Genomic DNA, 16,245 nt, shown 5'->3' with positions numbered 1-16,245 from the left:
ACTCTTTATGGATTGTATATAGAGAGGTAGTAAATAGTACGTACTTTTATATAATTTATGTATCTCCATCTATAGTGACAGATATAGATACTGTACCTACTGCATCTTTATACCTATATATGGAAAAGAGAGAGACTCAGAGCAAAAAGGGTATTTCATCCTATCAATCACTGTCCTACTCCCCTCCAGCGTTTTTTGTTTTATCACTCAGAATTGTCATACCTGGAGTGCAGAACTCTGAACCACAATGTGCGTATGGAAAATAGAGATGTGAGCATCTGTTCATCAAAACCTTCCCCAGCTGTCTTGCAGAGTTCATACTTACCTGTTTGTCTTTGAGGTGGTAGCTTTTGGCTTCCTTTGTCTCCTTCCAGCGGAAGACCTCAGGGACCTAACGCTGACATAGGTGTTATCAGTTGGGTAAGCTGAGGCATGCCTGGTTAGGCAATTTACTAGGCATATATTGTCAGAACCATCACCACCTGCATACTCGAAGTCTTTTTTTTTTTTTTTTTTTTTTTTTTTTTTGACCCACAAGCATATATTTTTCCCTCATTTCCCTTGGGAAGATGGGCACATGATGAGTTGCATCAGAAAAATGGATCTTGCAGATTTAAATCTGTTCAGCATCCTTGCTATCATGAGAGATGGGAGAAAAGTTTATTCAATCATACTGGAAAAAACATAATCAAGTTCTGTCATTACAAGATCCCTGAGAACAGTATCAAAAAGGATTTCTGCTTGTGCAGAAAGAGGCTAGTAGTCAGAACAGTTAGAGCAGAGACATGCAGGCACAAGGTTATTTGTGTATTACAAACACTGTGTTTCAGCACATCAGAACCAGACGAAGTACACAACACTTTCTTTCAGGTATGAGCAGAAGTCAGGATTGCTTGGTCCTCTGTCAAGAACCTGGCTAAAGTATGGTCTGGACATTAGAACAGGGGAATGGAAATCAGTGCTTCTGGGTTTCTTTTCTGGCTTTGAGAAGGGGCAGGATCAAGTAAGGGTCATGGTGTCAAAGCTTTTTCTATTTCTCTTACTCCTTTGTTGTGCATCCCTGTCAGCTACTAGAGGTATGCTGTACCTCAGCATAGAGCCCCATAACAATATTTATTTCCCAGGCTTGTTTAAAGCCAGATAAATTCAAGCTCACAATGTAGCAATACACAAATGCAAATTATTCTTGTTATTACCCATTACTGTGATCGGTTATTTCTGAAAGATTGATTCAAACTAGAGAGGATAGATTCTATCACCATTTACTCTAACAGCATTGTCTTACTCTAGTTGACAAAATACTGTGTTTCTAAACCCACCCTGGTTTATCCATTTTAGGTATTTCACTTTGCCTATTTATAAGGCACCTATTGCCTAGTTCAGATGTTAGTGAATTGTCGCTCCATAAGCTGACTACAATTCCAGTCTAAAATCTTTGGCTACTCAGTTAAGGCTCTTCCTCAAATTTACAGTGTTTTCTGCAGACAGAAAAGCAGTGTTCAGTTACAGGATATCATCGTCAATGAATAAAAGATATATCTGCAAAATAAGGCTAAGACACAAGTTTCACTTCTTCCTCAAGTCAGCCATTAAATCTGCTAGTGTAAAAATAAGCTCTCTCTCCTTATAGGTTCATTAGATCAGTTGCTAAAAAAGCCAGCCCATTTTCTTCTTTGCTGCCATAGTTATTTATAATTATAGGACCAAAATCTTAGGTTAGGATTCTCATACCAGAAGCTCCTTCAGATTCAACTGCAAGATTAAGGCTATGTCTTACACTCTTTGACGTCTTTGCCTCTGAAGGTTTCCAGATGCATTACAGATGTGTGCTCCTATAGGATAGTAAATTACTCATAGGTTGTTGCCACCAGGTTTTGGATCGAGGTGCCCAGAGTGGAAACAGAATGTACATGTCCCCACTCCCACTGTTTCAGTCTCTGCTCTCCCTCCTGCCATTGTTGTTTTATGGGAATTCATCTCTGAGAAGACAAAATTTTCACTGATAAAATCAGCTCATCTTAGCTGGTCCCAATAGACTGGATGGCCTCCAGGTGAAATAGTTTATGGGGGTCAGAAAATGAGGAAAGTTTCAGGGAAAGAGATACACAAGCTGGGAAAGGATGGCTTTTGTCAGAATTTAATTTTTTCTTTGTGGGGAGAAGGAGTGAGAGTAGGGCCACTGGCCTTATTTAAGTTAAGTAAGAGCACTGAAGACAAATACAGCTAGAAAAGAACCAACAGTACAGAGAGTATCAAGAAATTTTCCAGACTCGGTGGCTGTCAAATTAGCTAGGAAGCAATAACAGCAAATACTAGTAATGTAGCCGGGCTGTGCCCGTGCTGATCAGAACTTGGTGTTGGTTCACCTCTGCAGTAGTTAATTAAAGTGTACCAGGGAACTATGCATTTTCCAGCAGTGTCATACACGTACCAGTGGTGCTTTCAGCTGCAGAGTTGCAAAATCAGCAGGTTTAGGAAAATCTTTCCTATTTGTCAGAGAAACATCTAGGAGAAGTTGTGCAGAAAAGGAAATAGGCAGCAGAAGCTAATGCATATAGGGGAGACCCAAAAAGTACAATAGTCCTCTGGGTCATGACCTAATTTTTTGAAGGAGAAGGATAAAGTTACATTCAAAACTTGGATCCAAGAAACCTAGCCTCAGTTAACGGTAGTAGCCAGGAGAGGAAGTAGGTAGGAAAAGATGGAAGAATAGTTGGGAGAGCTTTCTAAAGCAAGATGATTATACAACTATGATCTGATTTAAAAAGAAAAGACAGAGGCTGATGTTTCTCATTTAGTAGTTGCCATTACTGATGGGACAGCAGATGACTTGGCTGGATATCCAGCTACCCTACCCATCCAAATCCTTTCTAATCCCCAACTTTGCTGTAGACAAAGCTATAGCATTTTGCATCCTAACCATAGTGGAAACTAGTTATTTGGATGAAGGCCCTGAGTTCCCTTAACAGTTCAGGTGCTTTGGTAAGCATTGCAGCAGGCGTAGTCTCAGTTTGGAGATTGTAACAAAGCCCAAATCAATTGCATTTCCTGTGGTTTTAGATTTCGCTGTGAGCATTTCACACCCAACAAACTCAGGCCTGTTTACCTGCATATTACCTCTCTCATGGGGTAGAGAATTAGACAGGTCTTAGAGAACCAGACCCACACAGAGGTAAACATTACTTACACTTGCAAGAATGAGCATTTACTAGGGTCAGCCCTGATGCCAAGGACATCTAGTCTTTCCCATGAAAAAAATTAGGTTTTCCAGTAATGCTGTAATTATCACCCTGTCATGTCAGAAAGCAAACAGGTTGGCAAACCTAGGTACCGAACTAAATAATCTGTGGCATAATCTAAACATATAATGGTAATTAAATCTGACAACTTAATAAGATACTGAAATTCAAATGTACAGTAGTAATCTACAATTAAGTAATCTTTTGTAATAGCACCCTGCCAGTTTGTAAAATTTCAGGTAGAGTGCTGTGTACTGTTTCATAGCAAAAATATTGACATAAGGAAAAGGTATCCAGGCAATGATCAGGCATACATTCAAATCAACTGGTACAGTACATGGAAGGGTGCAATAAAGGCAATGATTCATTTCAGGCATTCAGTTGCTGCCACTAGCATGCATTCAGAGATACCTTGCTATACTTAGGAAGGACTTTTTCTGCTGTCTTGACAGACTGTGATGCCTGACGTCTCTAATGAGGTTTTTGGCAGTCCATTGCCTAACCTCAGAGATGGTTGATTAGAGCAACGGTCCATCTAGGACCCCGTTAGGGTCTCTGATCTCCAATGTTCATGTGCTCCTCCGAGCAGAGAGGATCCATTATACAGTATCTGAACTGGAAGAAGGTCCATTAGTGGAGTTTAGATTCCATCATTTTGACTTTGATACTATCTTGTGCAATAAGTAGTATTACTAATACTCAGTTACCCAGATGCTGTGCTAGGTAGCAAAGGAAAAATTTAGACATAATAGTAAGGGAGACAAGATTGGATGTGATCAAAACACAGAAAGCAGACTTCAAATTGGGACTGATTCTACTAAATCAGCTAGCTGGTGAGAACTGGGAGGAAATAAGGACACATGCTTCTAGGAACTTCTGGATTTCTCTTTTAAGTCTTTTTCGTTGCTAGGTTTTAAAAAAATTATGGTATATGCTTTTGCCTTCGTTTCTGCAGCACATGTCCCATCTATTTATGTACAGCCTTCTTGAAGGGGAAGGAAAAAACACAAGCCCCTCCCTCAAAAGCCCTCTGAGTGCAAATTTTTTAGTGGGGGCTTTGCGCCAAACAACACTGTAACCAGCACTGCTGCTCCACAGAGGGTAATTATATTTTAGTTATGATGTCAATAAGCAGCTCCCAGGAGAGCTTTTCTTTTTTTAATCCTTTGAAGCTCTGAGTGAATAAAGTGAGCCTTGGAAAAGCAAACCAAGGCAAGAAACTTTCTAAATATAGGAAATGCTTTGGGATTTTTGCATGACAATGACATTTTTAGGCATAGATAAGAGATTTCCTGCATTTGTCAGTCTGAACCATTGTGCCTTGGTTTCTTTCTTTTTTTTTCTTTCTTTTTTTTTTCCTTTCTGCTTCTGCTAGCTTCCCTCTCTCCTCATGTTGTTATTGACTGTTTCTACAGATGCTGTTTTCAGAGCAAGAGCGTTGGGGAATCAATCACAGCCATGTTATAAAAGGATCCCCATCACTACCGAGCTGAGTAAGTTATTCTTTAGGAACAAATTTCACAGAAGCAATATGCATGCTGCATTATTTATTTACCCCAGGCCCTTTTTAGAATTCACAGGCAGAAAGCGACAAGCACTACATGTCCAAGGAACATTAAAAGGTTTGACTTAGATGTTAATTCACTGGCTTTGAAGGAGTCAGGATGGTTTATCAGGAGAATAAATATAACAAAGTGTTACAAAGGTCTCAGTGTGTAGCAAAACTCCGAAGCATCCATTTAGGAGAAAGATAATGTCCTTGGGTTTTTTTTCTACGGGACTGAATCTCAGGAGATCTGAGTTCTAGTCACATGGCCTGCATTCATCCCACCTATCCTAACATACTTCACTAAGGTAGATAAATCAGAAGTGTATTTGCCTGGTTTACCCTTACTTTCAGTGGAGAAAGAGGCACCACCAAAGGCGCTTCTGCCCAGGTGAAATCTAACTTGCCCTTTGGCTATGCTTTCCTCTCTCTGTTCGTTTTAAAAAACACTGAGAGAGACTGTATGTCCAGTTTTCATCCCACAACAAAATGGGGTGAATCAAGGCCTAATTCTCTCTGTTCCAACCCTCCCCTTTCTGAAACACTGGTGATGGTTCTCTCCTCCTCTTCTGAATTATGGGGATAGCTGCAGGCTTCCTCATTTGTACAAGTGACTGTGAAAGAGCAGAGGCTGTTCCAGTTGGCAGTACACGGCATTGTGCAGTGACTCCTTGGGGTGCAGTACTTGGATGGGTCCGTGCACACGCCAAGGTGGACAGTGTGCAGGCATTTTACTCCAGAGCCCAAACACCTTTGTCCTTATTCCACAAGGCTCAGCTTCTCTAGCCTGCATTCATAACTGAAGTAACCCATGGAGTTCTTTCATGCTACTCTTGGCTATCTTTGTCTTCATCTCCTGATGGTTACAAACTGGATCTGTTAATTAGGAACATGTGCACTGATTAACTGATTACCAGTAACATAGCAGTCGGTGTCACACCAGAGTGGTGTGGCTGGGCTGCCAGTCCCGAGGGACATGGGTGTTTAGCTCCATCTAAAGTACTGACACAAGAACGTACCCGTCAAATGAGCCTTGCATGTTGCTAGGCATCATGACTGGCCCCTGACTCACTCAGACTTTTTTTTCCCTTTCTTTTTGATGCAATGCTTGTAAATGCTATGTGGACTTGGCACATGTGGAGTCCTTGCTTTCCAGTCCTCACCAGGTTTGCAGCTGGAACAGGGCTAGTGAGCAGCCTTGGCCTGTGGCAGGCACTAGCAGTATTTTATTTATATGAAGCTCTGGTGTACTGCTTAGTCAAAACTTGCACCTGATGAGCTGTGTCCCAGAAGCAGTTAAGCACCTCAGTGGGCTATTCAGTCCTGTGTGCTCCTTAGACTAAAATGCTGAGGAGCTGCTGCTGCAAAAAAAAAGCACAAAATAATGATAAGATAATGATGCCTCCTCCTGAGTAATTTCAGAACTCTTGAATTTCCCAGAGTGATGTTTGGATATCTTGTGCTGTGGTTTAGGCTTTTATTTCTGCTGTGTCCAAAAGTCTCAGAAATGTTTTGAGCTGGCTACTGAGGCCCAGCTCCTCTGAGAAGACATTGTGCAGTCAAGCTAACGTCTTCAGACAGGCATTGCACCCCTGTGATTTTCCTCCAGGATGTGGTGTGTCAGTGGAGGGGAAAACATCTGCAATCTGTTGACATGGCTTGGATTTTAGTCATGTCAGATCTTTGACAAAATAATGAATCGAGCCCAGTCCCTTAGCACGTGGATGCCTGCCCCTGCTGTAGTCTTGAACAGCATAGAAATATGTTCAGAGTTACAGGGATGGGCTAGGAAGCAAAATAACCCCAAGAATTTAAAAGCTGGAAGCACAAAACAGCTAATCAAAACCAGCTGGAGCCTTCATGTGATTGAATAAGCTTCCTGTAAGTCCCTCTGGTAGACCTTGATCTAGACAAATACTCACTTTTGTGCCTATCTCTAGAAACAAGCCGAGAGGGGAAATACTCATGTGCCTTAAGTTGTAAGGGGCTTTGCTCATTCCAGGCAATTTCTTATTTCACAGCACACTGAGTGCAGACCAAGGGTCATCTGTATCATTTGGTGTGTCTGACACACCACAGCCAGCAATATGATACATATTGCTAGCACTGTTGCTGCTCCACATCTGCCATAAGAGAAGCTAAGACCCTTTGTACCGTCAGTTGAAGTCCTGTCACCACTGAAGTCAGTAGGACAGGCACAGAAAGCAATGTGGTATCTCAGTAGAGCCAGAACTGCCAAGCTTGACTTGCCTCTGCCAGAGTTTCTTTGTGACCAGGATGGCATGCCAGAGCCCCCTGAGTCCCAGAGACGTGCTGCGGTCCCAAAGGTGTGCTGTCCTCCAGCACCTACTGAGCTAAGGGCATGTAGTCAGGGACAGAGTTGACAGAATTAGCTGAGGGCCTGTAAAAGGGGGCTGGATATGAATTTTGCCTTGAGGAGCAGGAGAGTTGTGTGTTGTCGTCATGCTCTGACACGCTGCTGCTTCTCCTTGCCCAATGGTGAGAAACACAGAAAAATAAGAAATGAAGCTTTGCATGGGGTTTCTGTGGGCCCAGATCCACCAAGCTGAGCACAGTTCAATGTGTTGAGCATCTTCTGAATTTGTGAGTTCGTCAGTGGGCTCAGAGGCATGTTATAAATGGTTATTCCTTGGAAACAATGGATTCTAGAAAGCCTTGCCATAAGGAGACAGATCTGGGAGAGAAATAGTGAAGTGATCTGTAAAGAAATAAGAATCCTGCAGATGCGTAAAGGAGAAAGAGAATGGTGTGGAGAAGTAAAGTGGATCCCTTATTGTGGCTGCAAGACCATGCTTTTCATACCCAGACTGTATAAGCTAGTCAGTGGAGTCGTACTGATTAATGCCAGATGCAGGGCCAACTCTAAAATCCAGGGTGGGTGAAATATCTGTATTGAGAATACATGGCTGAAGGATGACACCAACACTGCAAGACAACAGGAGACATTAATAGTATTGTGATTCTGGCTAGTTTTAGTCATCTTTAAAAATGATGCACTCAAATGCTTCCTGACCCAAGGGGACATAATAGAAATGAGTCATTACTCACATAGAGTTAGTTGTGCTCGCGCTCTATTTTTTAATGGGAAGATATGGGTTCTTGGTCTCAGTTCCTCTCAGTCTCCTGCTGTAGTGCTGTCATTCATCAGCATTCTTACTGGTAGTGCTAGAGTGCCAGGACATACCTAGCATGTTCAGTAGCACAGCGGGGGCCTTCTGCCTGGGTGTACTTAGACATTTCCCTGAAAATAGAAAAGAAAGTTAAGGAGGAATCACTTTCAGAGTAGGGGGAATTCAGCAAGACTATCTCAGCCAGCGAGAATAAGATTGAGAAACTAGTGAAGATCCCTGTAACAGTAGGACAGCTGTGAAAGGTGCTCTGTAACCCCAATTTAAGCCAATGGAAATAGTAACTGTATTTCTGTTAAGTCAAGAAAATGAGGGGAAGAAATTAGATTATTCACTTCTTTTTCGAAGCGGGTAAATTAATTATGATCTGATATCTTAAAACCTAGTTTTAGGATTCTGTGTCTTTTGTCTGCCATTGCACAGTCAGTTAGCAGCACTGAATATTTTGTTCCTCTTTTCTTTACTAATGCTGCATGCTGTGGCCAGTGCTGGACACAGAATGGCAAACTGGATTTATTAACTTTTGTTTCTGATTCTAGATGGCTTCTCTCTGTTGCTAAGATGTTTCCTCTTTCTTCCTTGCTTTTTCCAATAGAGTCTTCACCAAATGCCCAGTTCATTAATCAGGCTCCCAGCGGCAATTCTGAGATTCCAGAGCAAGATCAGCTTTTCACCACTGGTGCCCCCGCAGGAGCTATCTTCTCAGATAGCTTCTTAAATTCTCTTTTGTCTATGGTAAGTAGATGTATCATGTCCTGTCATATTTAGTGGCATCGGTGTGTAACAAAGTGATTACCAGCCAGGGTAAACCCACTTAATCTAGCCTTAACAGTGGTCAAGGCCATGTGTGTCAGAGAAAGGCACAAGAGACGTTGCAGAGATTGGTGATGTGATTAGTTACACAGTGCCGTGAGAATTATACATGTCTATTCCTATTTAAGCAATTTGCTGATCAGTGGGCCTCTGTGATTTCTTGAGGTGGTGGGTTCCATACACTAAAAGGCAGCTATCAGCTCCAAAAGATGTGTCTCTCAATATGTGCTATTAGCAGCAACTCCCCCTGTTGTTGATACACACATAGAATTATTTGGAGAAACTTTTAGAGTGTTTTCATAAGTTCCTCCCGTTCCCAGCTCCACAATATTGACAAGCTACAAAAGGTATTTAAAGCCAGCCTGATTTATTTACTTTTTGACAACATGATGTTACAATCAGTCCTTCTAAGGGAACTGCAGTCACTGAAGCCAAAATTGCATTTCACACCAGCTCGCCCCTTGGTGGAAGCTCCAGCATTGATGCCACAGGCTGAGAAGATTATGGGGACTCTGAATTCTTACCTGTTCATGTTGAAGGGAGTTTTACAAGCCTGGCTGGAGGTGCACTGGTGAGCTAGGGAACAGGGAGCTTGCACTAGCACCACTTTACCATAGCGTGCATGGGGATAAATGGAACATTTAACTCTTCTCATCTGTCCATCGGACACCTAGGCAGAAATTCACTGGAACTTTGGATGGAAAATCTGTTGAACTCAATGGGAATCTCCCAATGGCTGTTTTCTGAAAAGGTATAAAACAAATTCCACACCTGTGGGCCACTGCTGAATCACAAGACCACATCAGATTTTAAAAGAAATCCATATTTTGATTATCTGTACATTCCTGGTAGTGTGTTCTTTTAAAAACACTTGCATCATGAGGATTGGATAGATTGCACCAAAACTGCAAGAACAGAGGGAACGCGGTGATCCCACCCTGGTGACATAATCATTTTAAGTTGCTGTCAAAACTGAGTGATACTGTCAGTGGTGATGTGCATGCAGGTCACACTTTGGTGGAGTTAAGCCAGGATTTTGGCAGCGAAACAGCGGTTCAGCTCATAAGCTGGCATTTCCAAAACTGTCTTCTCTTTTTTTCTGAAAGGCCCTTTCTTCCTCTTCACCCCGATTCCCCATGCTGCAGTCAAATTCCACATGCCTTGCTCTCAGCTCATGTCCAAGGGGATAGTGCTTGGGTGGCAGTTTTACAGAAACTGAATAAATACAAAACAAATCTCTCCAAGGGATAAGCAGTCCAAAATAAGTGTGTCAAGTCCAGTTATGCTTTTCTGAGAAGGCTTCAGTGTTAGGGAAAGTATTATATTGCTGCTACTCACTGATATGTCAATCAGCCAGATGGTAATTAATGACTGCCAGTGTCAAGTGTAAAAGTAACTCAAGACATAGCATGACCTGTCTTAAAGGATAAAATTTCACTCACGCGTAAGATTCCAAGTCTGTCCAGGAATGATCAGCACTCAACTCTGCTTTAAAGTAGAGGGGCACCTTGGGTTGGATTCAGTCATTCTGTAAATACAGTGAAGACAGAGAGAAATACAATATTGCTTAGCAATTGCAGTATCAGTGAAAAGATGTGTGAACTGGAGAAGAAAGAGAAGGAAGGGAGCCTTCAGCAGTCCAATATCACCTCCTTTTGCTATCACTGTGAATATCTGTTGAAATTTCTCAAGACACTTAGAGCAGGAGTGCTGTTTTCTTTTAGCTTGAAAGAAGACTGGCAGAAGAATCTGAATGGCAGAATGTGGTCTGTAAAGTGAAATGTTACCCCTTGGAAGCCTGAAGCAGAACTGGCATTTGCTTCAACATGACTCTTGGGGTCTCAGTAGGGAGAAAACAATTCAATGAGCACAATCATTATGGCTCAGGCACTCTAATGAGCCCTGAATTCCCTCCTTGATCCAGCTGTGGGTCCTAAGCTATACAGGACCAGTTTTAAAAGCTTAGTAGTAACACAGAGTCGGTGGGACTGGGCAGCTGCTTGGTGATGGGAGAAGATTTCTAGCCTTGCCTTTGTGTGCAGAGGTGTTCCCAGGAAATCTCCTTGTCTGAAGCTGTAACCAAACATCAGCTGGCGAAGAAGGTAACACCTCATGGGCACATTACAGAAATGTTGCTCCTTTAAAGTTAGCTTCAAGACCCATTCTAAATGCAGTGTGTTATTTCCCGAGTACACACACACACACACACATGCACACCTCTCTAGTTTCCCCGCCTTTCAAACTCCTGCAGTGTAACTCAGCAAAGAAAGTACAGAATGAGGGTGACATGCAAATCCTATTAATTCATCCAAGTATGGAAATGCAATCCTTTTGATGTCAAAAAGTACAGCAATGATATGTTAAAGAGCTCAGCACGCTTCTGTTAAATATGTAACGTGCAGATTCCCCTGAAGCTGTATCACTCCTGGATAACCCTGGACTATAGCTCCTTACTTTAAAAGACTGAGAATTACTCTAACAGCATTATACCCGTTTGCCCGACAATATGGTCAGATGTTCTTAAGCGGATTTGAGTTTAGCGTGGATTTAGTAACACCATTCCTTCTCTGCAGCTTGTTTAGTTTCTTTACTCAGGCAAATGCAGGTGACAGATTCCACAAAGTGGCTCTATGTAGGAAATGAGCTTTTTGAGAAAGGGTGGGAAATAAGTTATTTGGTGCACTGCAGACAGAGGAAACACTTTTAGATTAAAAAAAAAAAAAAAAAGAAGAGAGATTCTAGGCCTTTTTTTGCCTTAGATCTGAATTTGAACCATGGTAATTTTTTTTCCAAAAAATACTGACTGAGATAAGGGCAGAGAGAGAGGTTTTCAAAACTATATGGCAACTACAACAACAGTTTCCTGCTGCACCTGGACCCTATAGGGCTGGGCAGGGCAGTTGCACTCCTCAGCCCCACCTTGCACGGTGTGCTCCTACTCAGGTGACATCAGAGGTGCTGCCCAGTTTCCTTACATGTGCACGCGTGCGCACACCCCTACACACCCACTGCATTTGTGCCTTTGAAAATCTCCCATTCAGACCCAGCTTAGTGCATTCTATTACAAGAGCAGAGGTGGAATCTTCTGACTGCTCTTTGAAGCTGAAATGGGCTAAGCAGGTGGTAATCCGTAAATACTGTCAGAAAACTTTAAACATAGTTAAGGACTACTTTAAGTATACAAAAAACTCCAAAGTGTCTGTCTGAACACTTTCTCTAGGTTTTCACTGGAAAACTTGATTTTCCTTTCCAAGGCATACTCTTTTGTCTTTGACTTTTCATTGTCTCTTCCTTTCCAGACGTACTACAACCATCACATCTTGGCTCTGCTGCAGACTTTGGTGACAAGTGGGACAAGCCCAGCATTGGGGGAACAGCTGCTGGAAGAGGGCAGCAGACTGTGTAGAAGTCCTGACAACATGATCCACAATGCCTCCCAAGTCAGATGCAAACTGGCACTCCTGCCACTGTCCAAGAAGTTCTTAACGGGTGTCACGGTGAGTTACATCACTGAGCGGTGCTTCATGGGCTAGGCTTTCATCCTTGCTGCTAGTGCTTTTGGATTGTCATTACCTGAAGTTTAGTTTCGTTCAGTTGAATGTCACTATGTAGCTTGAGCTGTATTTTGAAGAGGCAAAGACATCAGATAGCCTTATTTTATACTAGATTGTAGAGGACCAGTCATATTCTTTCCTTTCTTTCTTGCCAAATATTATGATACTAAAAGTAGTGAATAGTGATGATAGTTGGCTAAATAAGTGATTTAGTATTGGGCTGAATTGTCCACTTTGGTTCCTTTGAGATAAGAGTGGTTTTGCTTCTTTTATAGCAGGACAACTCCTTTGGAGACATTTACTGCAGAGCTTTAGACTTGTTTGGGATACTCTGCTTTGGGCTCTACCGCCTGATGGACGAGCCCAATCCATACAAGAATAGGCAAGTATACTTTATCTCAAATTGTACCATAAGTCAAAAGATAGTAGTTGTGACTTTGAAGTCAGGCATCTGTTAGGCAACCTGAATTACTGATTTTTGTCTTGGCTTTAGATGTTCTTGTAGGTAGCTAAGGCCATTTGAGGCAAACTGGTGTGTGGTCTGAACATGGTGCTTACTGACGCTTGTACGAGATTCCCTTATGTTCACTTAAGATGTGATTTATCTTTACAAGTGAGCCTTCTGCATTAGAGAGCTGCTGGAGCACGAAGTTAGTAATGCTGCTGAGGGCAGGGATTTCGGAGAGTTTGCAGGCAGAGAGAACCTTCTCATCTAACCTGTTCTACTCACTGATTCTTTCAATTTCAAGATTTCAGCGATTGTTTGAGCTTCAGATCTCCTAGAGAGACATTTAGTCTTGATTTAAAGATTTTGAGCAATCAAAAAATTTGTCGCATCTTTCAGCAGCTGTTCCAGAGACTAATTAGCTTCATTTAAAAGATATGTATCCCATTCCTAGGTAAAATTAAACCCTCTCTATATTGTCTCATCATTCCAAAGAATTCTGCACATGCAATCAGTCATCGCAAAAAAACCCTACAGCTTTCTTGCTGTCCCAGACACTCAGTTCAAAGGCCTCACAAAGCGGCCTGAATCTCATGAGCTACTGCTTTTTCAGATTTGTGATTGCTCGGCCTGCCAGTGATTTGAAGATGCTGTCTACAGATCTGCTGTTCTGTGTTGTTCCATTCAACATTGCAACAACTGATGACCTGTGATGTGGGATGGAAGTCACTTACCAAGTAAGAAAACAGGTGGTACAGACATCTTCATGCCAGAGTTATGAGAGATTGTGAAATGCCCTGCAAATAAAAAAAAAGTACAAGCTATTAAGACCCCCACAATAAATTGTCTGTGTTCTTATTTCTTAGGGGTGACAGTTTGAATTTGGCTAAATATTAACATGAGGTTATTACTGAAAACAGTATCATTAAGCTTTAACAACAAACATATCAGAGAGTAAAATACTCTCTCTGTGAGGAGAAGGGCAAAAACTTGAGTTTCTGCTGAGCACTGCACAGAACAGACCCAACTATATACAAACACGATGACTCCATTGAGTTTAGAGATTCTCTGCTGAACTTCTCAAAGTTCAAAGACTCCAGCACACTAAAATTCAGTTTTCTTGCAGCCAGAACTGAAGATGCTGGGATGATACGCATGAAAAGAAACGAAAAACCAAGCAAAAAATCCCCATGAACTTGTACCATAAATCAAGTCCTGCCTGTACGTTATAAAGTCAGTTGAGGGAAGGAGAGTGTTGTTGTTTGGGTTTTTTTTCTCTCTCTTTCCCCTAACACTAATTAGATTTGAAAGACTGCAGCTTGAGTCCAGATACCACATGCCGAGAAGAAAGGAACCCAAACAGCTGACGCAGAGTTCAGACTAAACTAACTGCAAGCTCCCCAGGGACATCACAAGGTAAACCTGATAGTCTCTGTCATTTACAATCATTATCAGGCAGCTGAGTCTCTGTAATTTTACTAGGGAGCCAATTAGCAGATCCCTGAAGCTCAAGAATAAGGTCTTGGTCCTTTTTCTATTTTAGACGGGAAAAGGGGGAAAGTAAGTCTTTGTTTCAAGTAGATACTCCAGAAGCTTTCTTACCCAGGGGAATGGTCAGATCTGGGCTTGCACTTCTCTTGAGGAATAAGATAGAGCACTGAGCTTAAGAGTCAAGCAACTGGCTTTAGTAATCAGCTCCGCAACAAGCTGGCTGTGTAACCTTGGGTGAGTTATTTAACTGTATCCTAATGCTGCTTGCTTAATAACATACTTGCTGATTTAGATAATGAGAGCTTTGGGGAAAGGACTGTCTCCTGTGATTTGTTTGGCCTGACATAAATAGGTACTGATTTAGGACGGGACATTTAGGAACTCCGCTCAAACACCATAAGTAAGAAGCAAGAGAAAAGCTTGGACCAAAACTCCAGATGGAAACATATCTGTGCTTGGGGAAGTTTGGAGTTTGGATTCAGGTCTGAGGCTTAATGCGTTGGACTCATCTTTCCTGGAACAAACTAATCATACGTTTTCAATTCAGGACAGATTGCAAGTAGGAATCAGTGAACCATGCTTAGAGCAAACAAAATACATAGGAAGCATGCTTTCCCTTTGCCAGCCCTTTGCAGACCTGAACTTGAGCCAGGACAGTCAGCTGATCTCCTGGTAGGAGTTTTTTGGCCTAAAATCACCCACTGTATATACAAACTTAGATAAGAATTTGTGCACTGGATTCTGTTTACCCTCTGGCAGAACAAGGCTTCAATAATAGTGTCTCAGTCCATTCCCTAGCATGCATTATTTTAAACAGACAAGACAGTTAAAAGGTGGAAGGAAGAGCCTGGGCAGGCTTTGCACTCCTTTGACTACAAAGGATACCTCATACTAAGATTCTGCAAGCTTTCTATATTGTCGTCATCTGAACTCTTCCGTATTTTCAGCTGTAATTCAGTCTAAAGTAGGGCACAGAGGAGGTAACATCCCTTTTTGTTCCTTATTGTTCTGTTGCTTTTAAATAACTACACGTGCCTGGACCTCTGTATTCTGATATTAAGCAGGTCTTGTGCAATGTTCAGGCATTTTCATTAAGAAAACTGCAAGAAACACCAAAACCTGTTTACTCATAACTTCCCTGAGTGGGTGAGAAACTCGGACTATCTTGCCAGCAAACTCGTCTATCTGAAATCATCTGCTTTTCCTAGAAAATGGAGGCAAATGTTGAAAGTGCTCCGTCATGTTTGAGATCCAGGACATACTGGTTCCAGCTTTAAGGCACCAAACGTTGGATGTGCTACTGTGTTACTCCAGAGCTACGCTACTTGGTGTAAAACTGTTGCAACCCCTGGTGTGAGTATCTTTCTTCTTTCCATTAGAAAGACAGGTTTGCAGCAAGTGCATTTTTTTAAAATGTTCCTTCTCTCCAAGGTGTCTTAGGTGCAGGACTGCCAGTGATGACACATGCCATGCTTTCCCATCCTGCATTCACGGTATCTCTGTGATGGGGGAATATGCCCATCTCCAGTCATCCAGCTTTTCCAGTACAGCATATTTCCAGTTGCTTAACCTGCAACTGCTAGAGCATGTAATTTACTGGGGTAAGGTGGAGTGGGAAGAGATGACAAAGTGGAGAAGGGACCTCTTTCACTTGCTTATTCCACCTTTTTGTTCAGTTGCTATATCTGTGCAAGCAGTTCTGCTTCTCATGAAAGAAGGAGGAGAAATCCTAAGAAAGGTAAAAGCATTAATGGGTCAAGGCCTCCTTTGCATAATTCTATTATCACCAGGAAGATTCTGCAATAATCATGTTAGGCATGTGCTCTGGAGCATCAAAGTGACTTGTCTTACCTTACTTTTTGATGTTAGACAGGTTTAAATGCTTTGTACAGATGAGGCGCCTCAGACAGCTGATCAAGAAAGCCTGTGCTGTTCAAGCAAAGCAAAGGCCTGTTTTGCCTTTTTTTAACGTCAACAATGCCACATTCTTCCAGCAAGGAATAATCTC

General features: G+C 42.0%; 1 protein-coding gene across 2 annotated transcripts in view; it reads left to right on the top strand.

The window, feature by feature from the left end:
• KCNU1 (potassium calcium-activated channel subfamily U member 1) overlaps positions 1-15,562 on the top strand; it is an 86,068-nt gene extending 70,506 nt beyond the window's left edge. Inside the window, exons 23-29 of one of the 2 annotated variants that reach the window (XR_007767648.1) lie at positions 4,655-4,732; positions 8,530-8,669; positions 12,047-12,244; positions 12,577-12,683; positions 13,360-13,483; positions 14,049-14,162; positions 15,446-15,562. Coding sequence is in view for 1 of the 2 variants with exons in the window: in XM_050910215.1 (XP_050766172.1) it covers positions 4,655-4,732; positions 8,530-8,669; positions 12,047-12,244; positions 12,577-12,683; positions 13,360-13,459 (623 nt within the window). In the remaining variant the exon portion in view is untranslated. Of the gene's footprint in view, positions 1-4,654; positions 4,733-8,529; positions 8,670-12,046; positions 12,245-12,576; positions 12,684-13,359; positions 13,573-14,048; positions 14,163-15,445 lie in introns of those variants that run through there. The other variant, XM_050910215.1, reaches the window with a different exon arrangement.
• The last annotated feature ends 683 nt before the right edge of the window (positions 15,563-16,245 follow it).

Source organism: Gymnogyps californianus, chromosome 23 (genome assembly GCF_018139145.2).
Source record: "Gymnogyps californianus isolate 813 chromosome 23, ASM1813914v2, whole genome shotgun sequence".
Lineage (NCBI taxonomy): Eukaryota > Metazoa > Chordata > Aves > Accipitriformes > Cathartidae > Gymnogyps > Gymnogyps californianus.
The sequence above is the reverse complement of the archived record's forward strand: the minus strand, read 5'-3'. Positions and strand labels throughout refer to the sequence as shown.